Source organism: Protopterus annectens, chromosome 4.part0 (genome assembly GCF_019279795.1).
Source record: "Protopterus annectens isolate FY-2018-M chromosome 4.part0, PAN1.0, whole genome shotgun sequence".
Taxonomy (NCBI): domain Eukaryota; kingdom Metazoa; phylum Chordata; order Ceratodontiformes; family Protopteridae; genus Protopterus; species Protopterus annectens.
This window is the reverse complement of record NC_056733.1, coordinates 908,417,546-908,442,572: the sequence shown is the minus strand read 5'-3', so window position 1 is coordinate 908,442,572 and position 25,027 is coordinate 908,417,546. Positions and strand designations below refer to the sequence as shown.

At 43.1% G+C, this 25,027-nt stretch overlaps 1 protein-coding gene across 4 annotated transcripts in view; it reads left to right on the top strand.

Annotated features, from left to right (window-relative positions):
- The window catches only part of CABP1 (calcium binding protein 1), a 503,354-nt gene that overhangs the window by 270,407 nt on the left and 207,920 nt on the right, over positions 1-25,027 (top strand). The window contains exon 2 of one of the 4 annotated variants that reach the window (XM_044068870.1): positions 14,631-14,853. The exons of 2 other annotated variants lie outside the window; for them this stretch is intronic. In XM_044068870.1, the coding sequence (XP_043924805.1) occupies positions 14,809-14,853 (45 nt within the window). In that variant the 5' untranslated portion in view covers positions 14,631-14,808. The remainder of the gene's footprint in view (positions 1-14,630; positions 14,854-25,027) is intronic. One more of the 4 variants, XM_044068871.1, reaches the window with a different exon arrangement.

Here is a 25,027-nt window from a genome sequence, read left to right as displayed (position 1 = left end):
CGTATGCGTGTGCGTGTGTGTTCATGTGTAAGGATGGCTGTGCTTCTTATTACCTGTCTGCCAAGAAACTTGCCCATATTAAGACCTCTGCCCTCTCGGTAGGTGTTGTGTTGTAATACCCCATTTTATAGTACAGGTGAAAGAGAAGTACCATCAGTGAAAGAAAAGAACTGCCAGCACATAATACTAGTATAAAACCAGATAAAGTGGTGCGATAGGTAAGTGTGTTTGTCTAAAGTGGTTTGATAGGCAAGTGTTTCACTGGACTGCAGCACTTTGCATAAAGATGGACAATCATACTTAAGCAGCACTGGTCCTAGAAATGGGCACTCATACCTAAGCAGCACTGATTATAGAGATGGGCAGTCATACCTAAGCAGCACTGGTCATTGAGATGGTCAGTCATACCTCAGCAGCACTGGTCATTGAGATGAGCAGTCATACCTAAGCAGCACTGGTCATAGAGATGGGCAGTCATACCTAAGCAGCACTTGTCATAGAGATGGGCAGTCATACCTAAGCAGCACTGGTCATAGAGATAGGCAGTCATATCTAAGCAGCACTCGTCATAGAGATGGAAGTCATATCTAAGCATCATTGGTCACAGAGACGGGCAGTCATACCTAAGCAGCACTGGAGATAGAGATGGATAGTCATACCTATGCAGCACTTGCAGAGATGGACATTCATACCTAAGCAGCACTAGCCATTGAGATGGACAGTCATACCTAAGCAGCACTCGTCATAGAGATGGGCGGTCATACCTAAGCAGCACTGGAGATAGAGATGGACAGTCATACCTAAGCAGCACTAGCCATTGAGATGGACAGTCATACCTAAGCAGCACTCATCATAGAGATGGACAGTCATACCTAAGCAGCACTAGCCATTGAGATGGACAGTCATACCTAAGCAGCACTCATCATAGAGATGGGCAGTCAAACCTAAGCAGCACTGGAGATAGAGAAGGACAATCATTCCTATGCAGCACTGGTCATAGAGGTGGGCGGTCATACCTAAGCAGCACTTGTCATTGAAATAGGCAGTCATACATAAGTAGCACTAGTCATAGACATGGGAAGGCATACCTAAACAACAGTCATCATAGAGATGGGCAGTCACACCTAACCAGCACTGCTCATAGAGATGGGCAGTCATACCTAAGCAGCACTGGTCATAGAGATGGGCAGTCATACCTAAACAGCACTGGTCATTGAGATGGTCAGTCATACCTCGGCAGCACTGGTCATAGAGATGGACAGGCATACCTAAGCAACACTGGTCAGAGAGATGGGCAGTCATACCTAAACAGCACTGGTCACACAGATGGACAGTCATACCTAAGCAGCACTGGTCATTGAGATGGACAGTCATACCTAAGCAGCACTCATCATAGAGATGGGCAGTTATACCTAAGCAGCACTCGCCACAGAGATAGGGCAGCCAAACCTAAGCAGCACTGGAGATAGAGATGGACAATCATACCTATGCAGCACTTGTAGAGATGGGCAGTCATACCAAACCAGCACTGGTCATAGAGATGGGAAGTCAGGCCTAAGCAGCACTCATGTTAGAGATGGGCGGTCATACCTAAGCAACACCTGTCCTAGAGATGGCCAGTCATACGTAAGCAGAACTGGTAATAGAGATGGGCAGTCAGGCCTAAACAGCACTCGTGTTAGAGATGGGCGGTCATACCTAAGCAGTACCTGTCATAGAGATGGGCAGTCATACCAAAGCAGCAGTCATCATAGAGATGGGCAGTCATACCTACCCAGCACAGGTCATAGAAATGGGCAGTCCAACCTAAGCAGCACTGGTCGTAGAGATGGGCAGTCCAACCTAAGCAGCACTGGTCAAAGAGGTGGGCAGGCAGTCATACCAAAGAAGCACTTGTCATAGAGACGGGCAGTCATACCTAAGAAGCACTGGTGATAGAGATGGCTAGTCATACCTAAGCAGCAATGGTCATAGAAGTGGGCAGTCATACCTAAGCAGCACTTGTAATAGAGATGGGCAGTCATGCCTAAGCAGCACTGGTCATACAGATGGACAGTCATACCTAAGCAGCACTGGTCATTGAGATGGGCAGTCACCCCTGAGCAGAACTTGTTATAGAGATGGGCAGTCATACCTACCCAGCACTGGTCATAGAGATGGGCAGTCATGCCAAAGCAGCACTAGTCATAGAGATGGGCAGACATACCTAACCAGCACTGGTCATAGAGATGGGCAGTCATACCTAAGCAGCACTGGTCATAGAGATGGGCAGTCATACCTAACTCAGCACTGATCATAGAGGTGGCAGTCATACCTAAGCAGCACTTGTCATAGAGATGGGCAGTCATACCTAAGCAGCACAGGTCAAAGAGATGGGCAGTCATACCTAAACAGCACTTGTCACAGAGATGAACAGTCATACCTATGCAGCACTTGTAGAGATGGGGAGTCATACCTAAGCAGTACTTGTCATAAAGATGGGCAGTCATACCAAAGCAGCACTTGTCATAGAGATGGGCAGTCATACCAAAGCAGCACTGGTCATACAGATGGACAGTCATACCTACATCATAGAGAAGGGCAGTCATTCCTAAGCAGCACTTGTCATAAAGATGGGCAGTCATACCAAAGCAGCACTTGTCATAGAGAAGGGCAGTCATACCTAAGCAGCACTTGTCATAAAGATGGACAGTCATACCTAACCAGCACTGGTCATACAGATGGACAGTCATACCTAAGCAACAGTCATCATAGAGATGGGAAGTCATACGTAGGTAGCACTTGTCATAGAGAAGGGCAGTCATACCTAACCAGCACTGGTCATAGAGAAGGGCAGTCATACCTAACCAGCACTGGTCATAGAGATGGGCAGTCAAACCTAAGCAGCACTGGTCATAGAGGTGGGCAGTCATACCTAAGCAGCATTCGTCATTGAGACGGGCAGTCATACCTAAGTAGCATTTGTCATAGAGATGGGCAGTCATATTTAAACAACACTGGTCATAGAGATGGCCAGTCATACCAAAGCAGCACTGGTCATAGAGATGGGCAGTCAGACCTAAGCATCACTTGTCATAGAGATGGGCAGTTATAATTAAGTAGCACTTGTCCTACAGACTGGCAGTCATACCTAAACAGCACTGGTCACAGAGAAGGGAAGGCAGACCTAAGCAGCACTGGTCATAGAGATGGGCAGTCATACCAAAGCAGCACTGGTCATAGAGATGGGCGGTCAGACTTAAGCATCACTTGTCATAGAGATGGGCAGTCATAATTAAGCAGCACTGGTCATAGAGATGAGCAGTCATACCTAAGCAGCACTGGTCATACAGATGCGCAGTCATACCTAAGCAGCACTTGTCATAGAGATGGGCAGTTATACCTAAGCAGCATTGGTCATTGAGATGGGCAGTCATACCTAAGCAGCACTCATATTAGAGATAGGCAGTCATAATTAAGCAGCACTGGTCATACAGATGGACAGGTATACATAAGCAGCACTGGTCATAGAGATGGACGGTCATACCTAAGCAGAACTGGTCATAGAGATGGGCCATCATACCTAAGCAGCACTGGTCATAGAGATGGTCAGTCATACATAAGCAGCACTGGTCACAGAGATGGGTAGTGATACCTTAGCAGCACTCGTCATAGAGATGGGCAGTCATACCTAAGTAGCTCTGGTCATAGAGGTGGGCAGTCATACCGAAACAGCACTGATCATAGAGATGGGCAGTCATACCAAAGCAGCTCTGGTCACAGAGATGGGCAGTCATAGCTAAGCAGCATTCGTCATAAAGATGGGCAGTCATACCTAAGCAGCACTGGTCACAGAGATGGACAGTCATACCTAAGCAGCACTGGTCATAGAGAAGGGCAGTCATACCTTAGCAGCACTGGTCATAGAGATGGGCAGTCATACCTAAGCAGCACTGGTCATAGGGAAAGGCAGTCATACCTAAGCAGCACTCGTGTTGGAGATGGGCAGTCATACCTAAGCAGCACTGGTCATACAGATGGACAGTTATAGGTAAGCAGCATTGGTCATAGAGATGGACGGTCATACCTAAGCAGCACTGGTCATAGAGATGGGCCATCATACCTAAGCAGCACTGGTCATAGAGATGGTCAGTCATACCTAAGCAGCACTGGTCACAGAGATGGGCAGTGATACGTTAGCAGCACTCATGTTAGAGATGGGCAGTCATACCTATGCAGCAGTGGTCATAGAGGTGGATAGTCATACCTAAGCAGCACTTGTCATAGAGATGGGCAGTCATACCTAAACAGCACTGGTCATAAAGATGGGCAGTCATACCTAAGTAGCACTGGTCATAAAGATGGGCAGTCATACCTAAGTAGCACTGGACATAGAGTTGTGCAGTCATACCTAAGCAGCACTGGTCTAGAGATTGGAAGTCATATCTAAGACGCACTGGTCATTTCGATGGGTGGTTATACCTAAGCAGCACTTCTCATAGACATGGGCAGTCATACCTAAGCAGCACTTGTCATAGAGATGGGCAGTTATACCTAACCAGCACTGGTCATAGACATTGTCAGTCATACCTTAGCAGCACTTGTCATAGAGATAGGTAGTCAGTCATACCTAAGCAGCACTGGTCATTGAGGTGGTCAATCGTACCTAAGCAGAACTGGTCATAGAGATAGGCAGTCATACCTAAGCAGCACTTGTCATATAGATAGGCAGTCATACCTAAGCAGCACTTCTCATATAGCTGGGCAGTCATACCTAAGCAGCACTTGTCATAGAGATGGGCAGTCATACCTAAGCAGCACTGGTCTAGAGATTGGAAGTCATACCTAAGACGCACTGGTCATTTCGATGGGTGGTCATACCTAAGCAGCACTTCTCATAGAGATGGGCAGTTATACCTAAGCAGCACTTGTCATAGAGATGGCAGTCATACCTACGCAGCACTGGTCATGCAGACGGACAGTCATACCTAAGCAGCACTGGTCCTTGAGATGGGCAGTCATACCTAAGCAGCACTAATCATAGAGATGGGCAGTCATACCTAAGTAGCACTGGTCACAGAGATGGACAGCCATACCTATGCAGCACTGGTCATAGAGATGGGCAGTGATACCTAACCAGCACTTGTCATAGAGATGGGCAGTCATACGTAAGCAGCACTGGACATTGAGACTGGCAGTCATAACTAGGCAGCACTTGTCATAGATATGGGCAGTCATAGCTAAGTAGCACTGGTCATAGAAATGGGCAGTCATACCTAAGCAGCACTTGTCATAGAGATGGACAGTCATACATAAGAGCACTGGTCATAGAGATGGGCAGTCATACCTAAGAAGCACTTGTCATAGAGATGGAAAGTTATTCCTAAGCAGCACTTGTCATAGAGATGGGCAGTCATACATAAGAAGCACTTGTCATAGAGATGGAAAGTTATTCCTAAGCAGCTCTGGTCATAGAGATGGGCAGTCATAACTAAGCATCATTGGTCATAGAGATGGGCAGTCATACCTAAGCAGTACTTGTCATGGAGATGGGCAGTCATACCTAAGCAGCACTGGTCATAGAGATGGCCAGACATAACTATGCAGCACTTATAGAGATAGGCAGTCATACCTAAGCAGTACTGGTCAAAGAGATGGGTAGTCATACCTAAGAAGCACTGGTCATAGAAATGGGCAGTCATACCTAAGCAGCACTGGTCATAGAGTTGGCCAGTCATACCTAAGCAGCACTGGTCATAGAGATGGCCAGACATAACTATGCAGCACTTGTAGAGATAGGCAGTTATACCTAAGCTGTACTGGTCAAAGAGATGGGTAGTCCTACCTAAGAAGCACTGGTCATAGAGTTGGTCAGTCATACCTAAGCAGCACTTGTCATAGAGTTGGCCTGTCATACTTAAGCAGCACTTGTCATAGAGATGGACAGTCATACATAAGAAGCAGTCATTGCAGAGATGGGCAGTCATACCTAAGCAACACTGGTCATAGAGATGGGCAGTCATACCTCAGCAGCACTGGTCATAGAGATGGGCAGTCATACCTAAACAGCACTGGTCACAGAGATGGGCAGTCATACCTAAGCAGCACTCTTCATAGAGATGGGCAGTCATACCTAAGCAGCACTGGACATAGAGATGGGCAGTCATACCTAAGCAGCACTTGTAGAGATGGTCAGTCATACCTCAGCAGCGCTGCGCATAGAGATGGGCAGTCATTCCTAAGCAGCACTGGTCATAGAGATCGGCAGTTATACCCAAGCAGCAGTGGTCACCGAGATGGTCAGTCATACCTAAGCAGCACACATAGAGATGGGCAGTCATACCTAAGCAGCACTGGTCATAGAGATGGGCAGTCATACCTAAGCAGCACTTGTCATAGAGATGGGCAGTCATACCTAAGTAGCACTAGTCACGGAGATGGACAGTCATACCTAAGCAGCACTGGTCATTGAGATGGGCAGTCATACCTAAGCAGCACTCGTCATAGAGACGGGCAGCCATACCTAAGCAGCACTGGTCATAGAGATGGGCAGTCATACCTAAGCAGCACTGGTCACAGAGATGGGCAGTCATACCTAAGCAGCACTCATCATAGAGATGGGCAGTCATACCTAAGCAGCACTGGACATAGAGATGGGCAGTCATACCTAAGCAGCACTTGTAGAGATGGGCAGTCATACCTAAGCAGTACTGGTCACAGAGATGGGCAGTCATACCTAAGCAGCACTCATAGAGATAGGCAGTCATACCTAAGCAGCTCTAGTTAAAGAGATGGGCAGTCAGACCTAAGCATCACTGGTCATAGAGATGGACAGTCATACCTAAGCAGCATTGGTAATAGAGATGGGCAGTCATACCTAATCAGCAATTGTCATAGAGGTGGGCAGTCCTACTTAAACAGCACTGGTCATAGAGATGGGCAGTCATACCTAAGCAGCACTTGTCATAGTGATGAGCAGTCATACCTAAGCAGCACTTCTCATAGACATGGGCAGTCATACCTAAGCAGCACTTGTCATAGAGATAGGCAGTTATACCTAACCAGCACTGGTCATAGAGATGACTAGTCAGACCTAAGCAGCACAGGTCATAGAGATTGTCAGTCATACCTTAGCAGCACTTGTCATAGAGATAGGCAGTCATACCTAAGCAGCACTTCTCATATAGATGGGCAGTCATACCTAAGCAGCACTTGTCATAGAGATGGGCAGTCATACCTAAGCAGCACTGGTCTAGAGATTGGAAGTCATACGTAAGACGCACTGGTCATTTCGATGGGTGGTCATACCTAAGCAGCACTTCTCATAGAGATGGGCAGTTATACCTAAGCAGCACTTGTCATAGAGATGGCAGTCATACCTATGCAGCACTGGTCATGCAGATGGACAGTCATACCTAAGCAGCACTGGTCCTTGAGATGGGCAGTCATACCTAAGCAGCACTAATCATAGAGATGGGCAGTCATACCTAAGTAGCACTGGTCACAGAGATGGACAGCTATACCTATGCGGCACTGGTCATAGAGATGGGCAGTGATACCTAACCAGCACTTGTCATAGAGATGGGCAGTCATACCTAAGCAGCACTGGTCATTGAGACTGGCAGTCATACCTAAGCAGCACTTGTCATAGATATGGGCAGTCATAGCTAAGTAGCACTGGTCATAGAAATGGGCAGTCATACCTAAGCAGCACTAATCACACAGATGGGCAGTCATACCTAAGTAGCACTGGTCACATAGATGGACAGCTATACCTATGCAGCACTGGTCATAGAGATGGGCAGTGATACCTAACTAGCACTTGTCATAGAGATAGGCAGTCATGCCTAAGTAGCACTGGTCATTCAGATGGGCAGTCATACCTAAGCAGCACTAGTCATAGATATGGGCAGTCATATCTAAGTAGCACTTGTCACTGAGATGGGCAGTATTACTTAAGCAACACTGGTCATACAGATGGGCAGTCATACCTAAGCAGCATTCATCATTGAGACGGGCAGTCATACCTAAGTATCATTTGTCATAGAGGTGGGCAGTCATATTTAAACAACACTGGTCATAGAGATGGCCCGTCATACCAAAGCAGCACTGGTCATAGAGATGGGCAGTCAGACCTAAGCATCACTTGTCATAGAGATGGGCAGTTATAATTAAGTAGCACTTGTCCTACAGACTGGCAGTCATACCTAAACAGCACTGGTCACAGAGAAGGGAAGGCAGACCTAAGCAGCACTGGTCATAGAGATGGGCAGTCATAACAAAACAGCACTGGTCATAGAGATTGCCAGTCATACCAAAGCAGCACTGGTCATAGAGATGGGTGGTCAGAATTAAGCATCACTTGTCATAGAGATGGGCAGTCATACATAAGCAGCACTGATCATACAGATGGGCAGACATACCTAAGCAGCACTTGACATAGAGATGGGCAGTCATACCTAAGCAGCATTGGTCATTGAGATGGGCAGTCATACCTAAGCAGCACTCGTATTAGAGATAGGCAGTCATAATTAAGCAGCACTGGTCATACAGATGGACAGGTATACATAAGCAGCACTGGTCATAGAGATGGACGGTCATACCTAAGCAGAACTGGTCATAGAGATGGGCCATCATACCTAAGCAGCACTGGTCATAGAGATGGTCAGTCATACATAAGCAGCACTGGTCACAGAGATGGGTAGTGATACCTTAGCAGCACTCATCATAGAGATGGGCAGTCATACCTAAGTAGCTCTGGTCATAGAGGTGGGCAGTCATACCGAAACAGCACTGATCATAGAGATGGGCAGTCATACCTAAGCAGCACAGGTCATATTGATGGGCAGTCATACCTAAGCCGCACTTGTTCTAGAGTCGGGCAGTCATACTTAATCAGCACTGGTCACAGAGATGGACAGTCATACCTAAGCAGCACTGGTCATAGAGATGGGCAGTCATACCTAAGCAGCACTGGTCATAGAGATGGGCAGTCATACCTAAGCAGCACTGGTCATAGAGATGGGCAGTCATACCTAATCAGCACTCGTCATTGAGATGGGCAGTAATACCTAAACAGCACTGGTCATAGAGATGGGCAGTCATACCTAAGCAGCACTTGTCATATAGATGGGCAGTCATACCTAAGCAGCACTGGTCATAGAGATGGGCAGTCATACCTAAGCAGCACTGGTCATAGAGATGGACAGTCATACCTAAGCAGCACTGGTCATAGAGATGGGCAGTCATACCTAAGCAGCACTTGTAGAGATGGGCAGTCATACCTAAGCAGCACTGGTCATAGAGGTGCATGGTCAAACCTAAGCAGCACTTGTCATAGAGATGGGCAGTCATACCTAAGCAGCACTGGTCATAGAGATGGGCAGTCATACCTAAGCAGCACTGGTCATTGAGATGGGCAGTAATACCTAAACAGCACTGGCCATAGAGATGGGCAGTCATACCTACGCAGCACTGGTCATAGAGATGGGCAGTCATACCTAATCAGCACTTGTCATAGAGATGGGCAGTTATACCTAAGCAGCACTTCTCATAGACATGGGCAGTCATACCTAAGCAGAACTTGTCATAGAGATGGGCAGTTATACCTAACCAGCACTGGTCATAGAGATTGTCAGTCATACCTTAGCAGCACTTGTCATAGAGATGGGCAATCAGTCATACCTAAGCAGCACTGATCATTGAGGTGGTCAATTGTACCTAAGCAGAACTAGTCATAGAGATAGGCAGTCATACCTAAGCAGCACTTGTCATATAGATAGGCAGTCATACTTAAGTAGCACTTCTCATATAGATGGGCAGTCATACCTAAGCAGCACTTGTCATAGAGATGGGCAGTCATACATAAGCAGCACTGGTCTAGAGATTGGAAGTCATACCTAAGATGCACTGGTCATTTCGATGGGTGGTCATACCTAAGCAGCACTTCTCATAGAGATGGGCAGTTATACCTAAGCAGCACTTGTCATAGAGATGGCAGTCATACCTACGCAGCACTGGTCATGCAGCTGGACAGTCATACCTAAGCAGCACCGGTCCTTGAGATGGGCAGTCATACCTAAGCAGCACTAATCATAGAGATGGGCAGTCATACCTAAGTAGCACTGGTCACAGAGATGGACAGCCATACCTATGCAGCACTGGTCATAGAGATGGGCAGTGATACCTAACCAGCACTTGTCATAGAGATGGGCAGTCATACCTAAGCAGCACTGGATATTGAGATGAGTAATCATACCTAAGCAGCACTTGTCATATAGATGGGCAGTCATACCTAAGTAGCACTGGTCATAGAGATGGGCAGTCATACCTAAGCAGCACTTGTCATAGAGATGGACAGTCATACATAAGAGTACTGGTCATAGAGATGGGCAGTCATACCTAAGAAGCACTTGTCATAGAGATGGAAAGTTATTCCTAAGCAGCACTTGTCATAGAGATGGGCAGTCATACCTAAGAAGCACTTGTCATAGAGATGGAAAGTTATTCATAAGTAGCTCTGGTCATAGAGATGGGCAGTCATAACTAAGCATCATTGGTCATAGAGATGGGCAGTCATACCTAAGCAGTACTTGTCATGGAGATGGGCAGTCATACCTAAGCAGCACTGGTCATAGAGATGGCCAGACATACCTATGCGGCACTTATAGAGATAGGCAGTCATACCTAAGCAGTACTGGTCAAAGAGATGGGTAGTCGTACCTAAGAAGCACTGGTCATAGAAATGGGCAGTCATACCTAAGCAGCACTGGTCATAGAGTTGGCCAGTCATACCTAAACAGCACTGGTCATAGAGATGGCCAGACATAACTATGCAGCACTTGTAGAGATAGGCAGTCATACCGAAGCAGTACTGGTCAAAGAGATGGGTAGTCCTAACTAAGAAGCACTGGTCATAGAGTTGGTCAGTCATACCTAAGCAGCACTGATCATAGAGGTGGGCATTCATACCTAAGCAGCACTTGTCATAGAGATGGACAGTCATACCTAAGCAGCACTTGTCATAGAGATGGGCAGTCATACCTAAGCAGCTCTGGTCATAGAGATGGGCAGTCATAACTAAGCATCATTGGTCATAGAGATGGGCAGTCATACCTAAGCAGCACTGGTGATAGAGATGGGCAGTCATACATAATCAGCACTCATAGAGATGGGCAGTCATACTTAAGCAGCAATGGGCATACAGATGGGCAGTAATACCTAAGCAGCACTTGTCATAGAGATGGGCAGTCATACCTAAGTAGCACTGGTCACAGAGATGGACAGTCATACCTAAGCAGCACAGGTCATAGAGATGGGCAGTCATACCTAAGCAGCAATCATCATAGAGATGGGCAGTCATGCCTAAGGAGCACAGGTCATAGAGATGGGCAGTCATACCTAAGCAGCACTGGTCATAGAGATGGGCAGTCATACCTAAGCAGCACTGGTCATAGAGATGGGCAGTCATATCTAAGCAGCACTGGTAACAGAGATGGGCAGTCATACCTAAGCAGCACTCGTAATAGAGATGGGCAGTCATACCAAAGAAGTAGTCGTTGCAGAAAAGGGGCATCATACCAAAGCAGCACTGGTCACAGAGATGGGCAGTCATACCTAAGCAGCACTTGTCATAGGGATGGGCAGTCATACCTAAGCAGCATTGGTCATAGAGATGGGCAGTCATGCCTCAGCAGCACTAGGCATAGAGATTGGCAGTCATTCCTTAGCAGCACTGGTCATAGAGATCGGCAGTTATACCTAAACAGCACAGATAGAGATGGGCAGTCATACCTAAGCAGCACTGGTCACAGAGATAGGCATTCATACCTAAGCAGCACTCGCATTAGAGATAGGCAGTCATACCTAAGCAGCTCTGGTTAAAGAGATGGGCGGTCAGACCTAAGCAACACTGGTCATAGAGATGTGCAGTCATAACTAAGCATCATTGATCATAGAGATGGGCAGTCATACCTAAGCAGCACTTGTCATAGAGATGGGCAGTCATACCTAAGCAGCACTTGTCATAGAGATGGGCAGTCATACCTAAGCAGCAATGGTCTTAGAGATGGGCAGTCATACCTAAGCAACACTGGTCATAGAGATTGCAGTCATACCTAAGCAGCACTTGTCACAGAGATGGGCAGTTAATACATAAGCAGCACTGGGCATAGAGATGGGCAGTCATACCGAAGCAGCATCCGTCATAGAGATGGGCAGTCATACTTACACAGCACTGGTTATAGAGATGGTCAGTCAGTCATACCTAAACAGCACTTGTCATAGAGACGGGCAATCATACCTAAGCAGCACTTGTCATACAAATGGCCAGTCATACCTAAGCAGCATTGGTCATTGAGATGATACCTAAGCAGCACTTGTCATAGCGATGGGCAGTCATACCTGAGCAGCACTGGTCACAGAGATGGGCAGTCATACCTATGAAGCACTTGTCATATAGATGTGCAATCATACCTTAGGAGCACTCATCATTGAGATGGTCAGTTATACCTAAGCAGCACTGGTCATAGAGATGGGCAGTCATAGATAAGCAGCACTGGTCATAGAGATGGACAGTCATACCTTAGCAGCAATGGTCACAGAGACGGGCAGTCATACCTAAGAAGCAGTCGTTGCAGAAATGGGGCATCATACCTAAGCAGCACTTGTCATAGAGATGTGCAATCATACCTAAGCAGGACTGGCCATAGTGATGGGCAGTCATACCTACGCAGCACTGGTCATAGAGATGAGCAGTCATACCTCAGCAGCACTTGTCATAGACATGAGCAGTTATACCTAAGCAGCACTGATCACAGAGATGGTCAGTCATACCTAAGCAGCACTCATAGAGATGGGCAGTCATACCTAAGCAGCACTGGTCATTGAGATGGGCAGTCATACCTAAGCAGCACTTGTCATATAGATGGGTAGTCATACCTAAGCAGCACTGGTCATAGAGATGAGCGGTCATACCTAAGCAACCCTCGTCATAGAGATGAGCAGTCATATCTAAGCAGCACTTGTCACAGAGATGGGCAGTCAATACCTAAGCAACACTGATCATAGAGATGAGCAGTCATTCCTAAGCATTACAGGTCATAGCGATGGGCTGTCATACCTAAGCAGCACTTGCTATACAGATGGGCAGTCATACCTAAGCAGCACTGGCCACAGAGATGGGCAGTCATACCTTAGCAGCAATGGTCTTAGAGATGGGCAGTCATACCTATGCAGCATTGGTCATAGAGATGGGCAGTCATACCTAAGCAGCACTCGTCATAGAGATGGGCAGTCATACCTAAGCAGCACTTGTCAGAGAGATGGGCAGTCAATGCCTAAGCAGCACTGATCATAGAGATGGGCAGTCATACCGAAGCAGCACCTGTCATAGAGATGGGCAGTCATATTAAGCAGCACTGGTCATAGAGATGGTCAGTCAGTCATACCTAAACAGCACTTGTCATAGAGATGGGCAGTCATACCTAAGCAGCACTCATAGAGATGGGCAGTCATTTCTAAGCATTACAGGTCATAGAGATGGGCCGTCATACCTAAGCAGCACTTGTCATACAAATGGGCCGTCATACCTAAGCAGCACCTGTCATACAGATGGACAGTCATACCTAAGCAGCACTCGTAATCGTGATGGGCAGTCATACCTATGCAGCACTAGTAATAGAGATGGGCAGTCATACCTAAGTAGCACTGGTCATAGAGATGGGCAGTCATGCCTAAGCAGCACTCATCATAGAGATGAGCAGTAATACCTAAGAAGCACTGGTGATAGAGATGGGCAGTCACACCTAAGCAGCACTTGTCATAGAGATGGGCAGTCATACCTAAGTAGCACTTGTCATAGAGATGGGCAGTTATACCTAAGCAGCACTGGTGATAGAGATGACCAGTCATACCTAAGCAGCACCTGTCATACAGATAGACAGTCATACCTAAGCAGCACTCGTAATAGAGATGGGCAGTCATACCTACACAGCACTAGTAATAGAGATGGGCAGTCATATCTAAGTAGCACTGGTCATAGAGATGGGCAGTCATACCTAATCAGCACTCGTCACTGAGATGGGCAGTCATACCTAAGCAGCACTTGTCATAAAGATGGGCAGTCATACCAACACAGCACTTGTCATAGAGATGGGCAGTCATACCTAAGCAGCAATTGTCATAGAGATGGGCAGTCATACCTAAACAGCAATTGTCATAGAGATGGGCAGTCATAACTAAAATAGCTTTGTGTCTTGCTCTGTAGGTGACATTTCCTATCAGCTGACCTTGGTGCAAAGTGGACTTCTGACTCATTCTGGTCACTGTTTTCTGCCCATTGCACTATTTCATGTATATTGTCAAACACCACATGAAATTGCTATTTGGTTTTATGTGACAAAACAATGATGTAGTTGGATCAATTTACCAGCTATGGTCCAATTCATAGTGTGCATACCTGAGTGAGATGCTTTTTGTCATTAGCAGAACCAATTACATGGATAGACTGGGGGAGGGTGGTGGTGGTTGAGATTTAAAACACTAATCTTGTTGCATTGCACATCTCTCTCTCTGTCACCCTCTCTTACACTCTTTCTTTCTCTCTCTTTTCCTCTGTCTGTGTCTGTCCACCTCTGTCTTTTCTCACTTAGAATAAGACGTATATTAGAACTTCACCATCTGACCCTTTCCCTTCCCAAAGTTTGCAACTCCTCTTCCTTGGATCTGACTTGTGAAGCCTCTTGCTGTATCCCAAAGGAATTCCCTTCATGGAACTCATCAGAGGCCCCCCTCTATAACTGGTGCAGCAGAACACATGAACCAAATAAAATGGGCAACTGTGTCACCTCTCCACTCCGAGATTTCTCCCAGAAGGTATGTGACTTCAACACGTTTTGCTGCCTACACTGTGTACCTGCAGAACAGGCCAATGTGTGTTGCTTAACTTACTTTTCTCATTCTGTTTCAGCTCAGTATGTGAGACTTATAAAATTAGAAGTATTAGTAAATGTTTAAGTGCAGTAACAGTATCATTGTATTGTGTAGAGAAGGTTATTGAAAAAACAGCAATCACTTCAATAGATGCTACCAAACCTGAAGTCTGTATTGCTTGTGGCATCACACCTAAACCCCACCTACTTTCATACATTGTTTGTGTCATCACACCTAAACTCCACCCCATCCATCCATGGCCTGTGTCAACACAAATAAACCCCACCCCTTTATGTAATGCATGTATCATCCCACATAAACCCCACCTCCCTTTCATGCATTGTCTGTGTCATCACAACTAATACCCCACCCTCTTTCTTGTACTGCGTGTACCATCACACCTAAATCATACCTCCTTTATAACTGTCACCTGGAAGCAATAGAATTCTGGTGGCCATACAATGTATCACTGAGCTGTAACTTTGAACTTTTGTGCCTTTTCATTCAGTGAAGCACTTGGCATTGACAGCCTTTTTCAAGAATGTTAAGGGAAAGCATAGAACAGAGATAAATGCTGGTATTTCTCACCTTGTTAAGCAAAAAAAAAAAAAAAAAAAATGAATCCTTTACAGGTGACTAATAGTGAGAACAGGGATTGCACTTCACCAGGCAAGGTCAACCCAGGCATAGTCAGGGTTCTGAATAGCAGTTTATCAGTAATTTCTGTGCATCTGCTATCAAAGTTTTTTTCCTTTCAGTCAAATTAGAGAACACTGCTTCTGCATACAGGATAAATCCGGACAAGACCACTAGTTTTTAAGTGTGGTGCACGTACTTAGCAGCAACCAGAGCACCCAACAAAAAATGGTGGCTTGGTCCTGAGCATAGGTTTCTAGTATTGTACTCTCTTCTTACCCACCAAACAATAACAATTTGCAAAACAAAATACACAGAATGAAGAAAATGCTTTTATGTACTGTAGAGATCCAGTATCAGGGAACACAATACATAGCCATCTCACCCACATTTGTTGTTATTTTCCAATAGCTTTTTTTTTCTGCTCATCAAGCAGTTACTGTATGCTGTGATACAAACATAAGCATGTACAGTGTGCACTCTTGCACACATCATCTTAGTGGAACTGACATGTCTCTTGGCTAAATGCCTCATATCCTGCCCTGCTGCCAGGAAAGTGGATGAAGGTTCATTATCACCCCTGCAAGATACACAGGCCTCACCATGTCACCATTTCCCTTCCGCCTCTGTGTCTCAGGTTGCAGTGTGAAGACAGATAGCAGCCTGTCAGGTAATTCCTCTTTTATCTAGCACTAGAGGACTAGAAAAAAGTGATCACTTTCATGGTGCTTAAACAATAAGTAACTACAAGGATCTGTAATGTTTGAGACTGGAAACTAAAGTGTCACATTTTTTTCTTAGGGTGTTGCCTCAGGAAAGTTCCAGTAAAACAGAGGAGGTTTTATAGAAGAAAAGAATAGGTGCTATGATTCTAGATGATTTACTTAACTTTCAGAATAGATTAAACCCCAGCGGCATTATATGGACCCCCTTAAAGTGCACAGAATACAACAGTAAATGATTTTTATCCTAACAGAGATGTCATAGGATACAGCCTCTGAGACATTATGTAATAAAAAGACAAAATATGTATGTGTTCATTAACAAATTATATTTAACTAAAATGTATGACTTGACTACCACACAGCAAGTATGCACATATGTGTGGGGGCATGTTTGTGGAATTCATGTCTAGGTCTCCAAGATTTTCTGCTGAGGGAATCTCACAGCTCTTAATAATGCCACCCAAATGTTACACTTAAATACATTTTTTAACTTTTATAGAATTAGATTGGCTGGCAGCAATATTAACTTCAAAACTTTAAGCATTTATCTTAAAATGTGAGACTGCACTTCATGACATTAATTATGTGTTTACTGATTTTTGTATACTGTACTTGCATTTGTTTATTTCAAACCAGGTGACCAGAAAAAATAATGACATTAGAGGGTTGTTTAAGTGTGCATATGTGTGTATCCATGCATGCATATATGTGTGTGTGGGTGTGTGCTGGGGAGGTCAGTGAGTAAGAAATATTTGTCAAAGACAGGAGAGTTTCAGCAAGATGCCCTGTAAAACCAAAGGTTCAAACATGGGCCAAAGGAAATGAGGAAAAAGTCAGACATTTTGAGCAAACGCCAGCTTAGAAAGCAGGATTGGGATGTCATCTATGAGACAGCTGGGAAGCTTAGCAACCAAGGGTGGGAAAAAGGCAGAGTTCCAGAATGAGGGAGGATAATAAATAAATATTAATGAGCTAATAGGAAAAGGGGAAAGGCTTACAACATATCTAAATCAGTAGAGTCATAAGGTGGCTAAATGCACACGGTCAGAGAAAGATAGAACGATTATTGACAACCAGAGGAATAGCCAAAATGTTTGGAAATATACATCATTCTCCAAAATGTTATCCCTTCCTCCTCCAAGTGTAGCCTCCAGCCCCAAATATTATATGTTTCTAGGCAGCACACCTTTTCAGTACTTCAGTATTGAAAAAGCTCCTAAACTGAAAGATTTTTGCCAAAAAACAGACTTGCTTCTGAAAAAAAATGTTTCGTTGTTTGACAAACTCTATAATTCAGTAAAATAAAATCATGTAAATATACCTTTACCTGTTTGCACAAAATAAATGCATTATTCCAAAAATGCACCCCATGTCATTAATGGCATATGCCTGCCTTTCACCGATGAGAATAACAGGGCAATAAACAGTAATGTTGGGCAGACAAAAACAGCTGTAAATGGCATTTACTCTTCTGATGATGCAGAGGAGGGAAACATACAGAGAAAAAACAACAAAACATTCTTGACTGCAGAATAAGTCATCAGGTCTGATAATTTAACTTTTAACTGTAATCCAGTATAATTTTAATTAAAACAGATACTCGTGTTTAATAAAGGCAGTCATGTACACTGCCCAGAATGGTTCTCTTTAAATTATCATGGTATTGCAGTAGCTTTTACATTATTCTATACCAAATTAATGCATACAGTAAAAAACAGATTGTTCTTAATAATTCTAAAATTCAAGAAAACTGAAGTAAGTAAAGAATGCCGGACCGGTAGGATGTGAAATGTGTATGAAACACCAGCACATAATGGTTCGCATGAAGCTTGAAATGTGCACGCAAACAAAATGCTGTAAGAAAAGTTTATGATTTCTGAAATGCACACAAAATACCAGAGGTAAAACAGTTCCCTCAAAATGGAACTGCTTGCGTTTCAGATTTGGTAAAATTGCAAATTACAAACTATTTAGGAAAAAAATTCCTTGTACATCTTAAAAGATATTTACAAATGCTCATGTTTCAAACACAACGGCTTATTTAACAGCATCTGCAACTAGAACAATCCCTACATTTATCTACTCCCCATAAGAAAAGTCCTCTAGTTGTAAATATGAACTTGTATTAAAATAAAAGCAGATTTGTATTAAAATAAAAGCAGATTTGTATTAAAATAAAAGCAGAGTCATGGAACTTCACAGGTATGCCTTTATTTTTGATATCTAAGTAGTTGAAAGCTTAACTGTGCTTGGTAGAATTAACGGGCTGGATTTATAGTATAGAGCTATGCATTCCATATGTTACTCTCAGATGTTCTAATTGCTGTACATATGCATTAGAAAACTCTTTCTTTGTATGCCATTACTGTACGTTTGCAGTTTACATTGATCCACTGTGAGTTTACAAAGTATATTACCACTCAGCCAGTGAGATACTATGAGTTTCTGTGCATATATCAGTAACATACTCAAATGTAGAAGGTCGTGCTCTGTTCCCAGGTCACGGCTGAATAGGATTCTAGAACTAGTGCAAGTGCATCTATTAGGTTATCAAGGGAAAATTCTTAAATAAATAAATATATAAAGTAATTACTTAAATTCCCATTGAAGGTGTTTGGATTAAATGTGTAATGGGAAATGTCCCAGAACTGCCATGAGTCCTGAGTTATTTGATGGACAGCTTGCCAATCCCAGGAACAGCCATTGTAGCTGTTTCTAGAGTTTGCTTCAGAGATGTCTTTCCATAGGAGACATTTGTGCAACAACCACTAGGTCATCATTTTACACCTTCTCTTGGACTCTGACTGCATGAGTCAAGCCTCTTTTACTACTTTTGACCTTCAGGACTGACTTCTGAGCTCATACCTTCCGGGGGGGGGGGGTACTGCTGGGGTTGCTCCAAGTCATATACTCACTGATAAAGGTTCTTGGTACGAGCTGTATCACTTTTTGAGTGTCTTATGTGTTCTTTGAACGGACCCTTCTTGGTGGCTTGTAAATACAGTTTATGCAGTAGCAAACTCCATATATTTCAATATGGATAATGGACTCTTTACATCTAGAATTTTTGTGGTTATTAACAGGGCCTTTGAGACAGTAAGCATTGACCTTCTGCTTCAGAAACTAAAAAGGCTAAGTTGGAGCAAAAGCAGAATCCTACAGCTGAAAAACTATCTCAAATATAGAATCTTTCAGGGCTATCTAGAAGTAACTTTTAGTGATGTTGGTACACTGAGGTGAGGAGTATATCAGATCTCAGTTTTGGATCCATCACTATTCATCACTCTGTAAATGATTTGTCACAGGATTTATCCTCTTCAGCACAGCAGTGTACACAGATGATAAAATCCTGCTTATATCTGATAGTAATTTGCAAACCTACATATCAAATTACTGGACAGTTTTACTAAACTATATCTGAAACTTTCTGATTTACCTTTGCTAGTACTAAAGGATGCTTGCAATAATACTGTTTGCAATGTTACAGAGCAAAAATGTCTTAACCTTGTCCTTTATCTCACATTCTCCCATGCACACTCTGCTATAAATTAACTCATCCCCCCAGGCTGCTATAGCTCAAACTTACATCACTCCAAATAACAGAGAACAAAATATTCTGCTTTGCCTTCCTTGCATATTTGCTGTCTTACTAGTGTGATTAGTTTAGCTGGTTCCTGTCTAAATCTCGCCCACTCTGCTCATTAGTGCTGTCATGTTTACGATTATGAAAATTCAACATTGACTTCCATTAGAGGCTAGTTACAATAAAGGGACAGTCTCATGAGCTCAGAGATGGTCACAACACCACACTGTTATTACCTAAGCCTTGGACAAGTACTAGAAAAGGCTTTCAGTAAGACTGATCCTGTGCCACTTGGAACCATCTGCCAAAGGATATTTGAAATCAGTCTTCTCTACACACTGTTTGGTTGTTAGATCAAGCACGTAACTTAAATATGTCATATATAAATAAAGCCAACTGGTCACTGCCTTGGTTACACATTTGGTGCAAGGTAATTAACTCCTAGATATGCATCCTATAATTGCAATCTTTTTGTTGTCCCTTTCTTAAGGAATACATTTCTTAAAAAACTAAGATCTCATAATTTATTAATTTCATCATTTCAAAAACTAATGAGGCAGTTTGGCTTAAATTATATAATCATTAATTTCCAGCCTATTGATTATTATTCAAACATATTGATAGGTGGCAAAACTACAGACGTATCTCAGTTTACTTTACTCCAGAATAAAGAAGTGTGGGTTTTTATTTCTAATAGTCCCAAATCGAATAATGAGATTCAAATAGCTCATCATCATCATCATCTTCTTCATTCGGCTGTTCCCATTAGGGGTCGCCACAGCAGATCACCTGTTTCCATTTCTTCCTGTCCTCTGCATCTTGCTCTGTCACACCAACCACCTGCATGTCCTCTCTCACCACATCCATAAACCTTATCTTAGGCCTTCCTCTTTTCCTGTTACCTAGTAGCTTCATCCTTAGCATCTTTTTCCCAATATACTCCACATCCCTTCTCAGCACATGTCCAAACCAACATAATCGTGCCTCTCTGGCTTTGTCTCCAAACCTTCCAACCTGGGCTGACCCTCTAATATACTTATTCCTAATCCTGTCCTCCCTCGTCACACCCAGTGCAAATCTTAACATCTTTAACTCTGCCACATCCAGCTCTAACTCCTGCCTTTTTGTCAATGCCACTGTCTCCAACCCATATAACATAGCTAGTCTCACTACCCTCTTGTAGACCTTCCCTTTCACTCTTACAGGTACTCATCTGTCACAAATCACTCCTGACACTCTTCTCCACCCACTCCATCCTGCCTGTACTCTTCTTCACCTCTCTTCCACACTCACCATTACTCTGAACTGTTGATCCCAAGTATTTAAACTCATCCACCTTTGCCACCTGTACTCCTTGCATCCTCACCATTCCTCTATCCTCCCTCTCATTCACACACATATATTCTGTCTTAGTCCTGCTGACCTTCATTCCTCTTCTCTAGAGCATATCTCCATCTCTCCAGGGTCTCCTCCACCTGTTCCCTACTCTCACTACAGATCACAATGTCATCTGCAAACATCATAGTCCATGGGGACTCCTGTCTGATCTCATCTGTCAACCTGTCCATCACCATTGCAAATAAGAAAGGGCTCAGAGCTGATCCTTGATATAACCCCACCTCCACCTTAAATGCATCCGTCACTCCCACCGCAGACCTCACCGCTGTCTCACTACCCTCGTAAATATCCTGTACCACTCTTAGATACTTCTCCGACACTCCTGGCTTCCTCATACAATACCACAACTCCTCTCTAGGCATCCTGTCATATGCTTTCTCTAAGTCTACAAAAACACAATGCAACTCCTTCTGACATTCTCTGTACTTCTCCATCAACACTCTCAGAGCAAACATCGCATCTGTAGTGCTCTTTCCCGGCATAAAACCATACTGCTGATCACTAATCATCACGTTCTTCTTAACCTAGCTTCCACTACTCTTTCCCATAACTTCATGCTGTGACTGATTAATTTAATCCCTCTGTAGTTACTACAGCTCTGCACATCACCCTTATTCTTAAAAATCTGTACCAAAACACTTTTTCTCCATTCCTTAGGCATCCTCTCACTTTCCAAGATTCAAATAGCTCAATTACTCCCAAAAGGATACTTACTCATAAGTAATGTAACATGGAGTCAATCTAAATTCCCTAAACTCTGTATGATGACCCCAGATTATTATTTTATTTTTTTCGTAAGTTATAGCAGGTACTTGTGTCCATGGCAGGGCTAGCCACCTGGCAGTGTAAACCTTGTCTCTAGATGATTGTCACTGCTGAAGTGACACCCCAACCCCATGTGTAAAAACAGGAAAAAGGGGGTCATGAAAGAAGGATGGATAGCAGACATGTCTGAAGTTTATATTATAGCCATATTCTTTATTAAAGAAATGTAAATTAATTTCAGATTGCTACTTTTCTGCAATATGGACTTCACATGAATCAGACTGACAACACACATCATTATTGCAGAAAGCTTGGCATTCAGCCATAAAATATAATCCTCTCAAAAAATATAGTACTCCCAATTCGAGATTATTCATAATGCATACATTGCCCAAAACAAAAAGCTATATTTGACATATTAAATTAAATGTTATGCCTGTTAAACAAATATTATAGATATCCTGTTCATTATCCTGGAGTGTCCAAATCAAAGTTGATATGGATGATTTTTTGTAAGAGAAACTGCAAAATAAAGATATTTTTTAAACCAGATCTAACTTGGAAATTTCCATGATTACATGATCTTCCTAAAATATTAGAAAATACTAGTTACATCAGTATATCATTTTGTTTAAGTTAGCGACATTTTATATTACTGCCAATTGGATAGTTTTAAACTCTGTGCTATTGGCTAGTTTCAGAATATGCATAACAAACCAAAATTTAATGGCAAATCATTGAATTTAAAATAATGTCAGGACAAGAGCTCCTACATTATAGCATGATATGAAATACTGCATTTGATCGTTTGTTTTTTAATTCAGATTCCACTTTAATAAGTTTGGTCACATGCCATTTCATTCATTCGGTTTCTACATTAATATGCAAATATTTGCTATAAGAAATTAGTGCAGAGATAATAATTACTAAGTAAACCTTTTCATTTTTAATTTTGTTATTTTATTTAAGGAGATATGCGTAAGGCAGGAATTTAGGGGGGGCGCATTTCTTTTATATATATATATATATATATATATATATATATATATATATATATATATATATATGGATTCACTTTAGATTATCGAATAACTAAAAACTCGAAACCCATATGGTCGAGACCATATGATCGAGTTTTTGGAAATTAGAAAATTTAAAGTCAATAAAATAAAAACACACAAAACATTTAAACAAAGTTTCTGTGGGGGGCTGGCCCCCTGCACCCCCACACCCCCCCCAACTTAAATATACAAACTCTGAGATCGCACTACAGCGAAGAAAAGGGAAATCTTCCATTCCACGCTGTATGCAGAAACACAGAAAGGGATGTTTCCCATGTCCTCTCTGTAGTGTGATCTCGGAGTTCGTATATGTAAGTAGGAGATGGTGTGGGGGGTGCGTGCAAAAACGTTGTTTAAATGTTTTGTGTGTTTTTATTTTATTCACTTTAGATTTTCGAGTTTCCAAAAACTTGATCATATGGTCTCGACCAAATGGATTTCGAGTTTTTGGTAACTCGATAATCTAAAGTGAACCCATACATATATATATATATATATATATATATATATATATATATATATATATATATATATCAGTACTATAGAACAGGCAGAACTGTCAACATCCATCCCTTCAACACTTACATAATCCCACAACAATTCAAGTTGAAGCACTTTTATCCTTGGGCTGCAATGCAATCTACAAGTGGAAGGTACTGAGTTAGACAGCCCCCTGGCAACCCTCCTTTGGAACCACTCCCATCATGGGAGGCGCAGCAGGTAAGTCATGTAACTTGACTTCCCTTGTAACTTTCACATCCCTTTCCTTTATTGCTTTCCACCAAACACACCTGCAGCTAAAAGAGCCCCAAACCTTCCTGTTCCCACCTGCACTTTTGCATGGAAAACCTACAAGATTTCCACTGATAGATGACCCCATCCCTGTCATACATATCTGGACACTTAACTTGAAAGCCTGGGTGTGCTATATAAAGGCTCCCGCAGCCTCCGGTAGTTTGCCACAATATCATTAATACCATGTTGCTTTCTGTCCATTATAGTAATGGACCTCCTTATTCAGTTTACCAGTTCTGACCAGCATATGACATCTGTGGTCAGCACACCTTAAGAAAATTAACCCCCTGTGTGGTTACCCCCAAAGACATATTAATTAATGCCCCGCATATGTCATTCCCTACCAGGTGCAACAAAATGACCTCAGGATCCCTACGTAACTCAGATGCCTGCAGCAGCCCAAGCCATTTAACATTATATTCATCATTCCCAGCACCCAAAACCATTTCACATTATACTCATCATGCCCAGCACCCCAAACCATTTAACGTTATATTCATCATGCCCAGCATCCACAACCATTAAATGTTATATTAAATCATGCCCAGCACCTCAAGCCACTGAACGTTATATTCATCATGCCAGCACCACAAACCATTAAACATTATATTCATCATGCCCAGCACCCCAAACCATTGAATGTTATATTCATCATGCCCAGCACCCCAAACCATTTAAAATTATTCATGCCCAGCACTCCAAACCATTTAATTTTAGATTCATCATGCCCAGTATCCCAAACCATTTAACGTTATATTCATCATACCAAGCACCCCAAATCATCAAACATTAAATTGATCATGCCAAGCACCCCAAACCATTTAATGTTATATTTATCATGCCAGCACCCCAAACCATTAAACATTATATTCATCATGTCCAGCACCCCAAACCATTGAACGTTATATTCATCATTCCCAGCACCCCAAACCATTTAACATTATTTATCATGTCCAGCACCCCAAACCATTTAATGTTAGATTCATCATGATCAGCACCCCAAACCATTTATTTTAGATTCATCATGCCCAGTACCCCAAACCATTTAACATTTTATTCATCATACCAAGCACCCCAAATCATCAAAAATTAAATTCATCATGCCCAGCACCCCAAAGCATTGAACATTATATTCAGCATGCCCAGCACCCCAA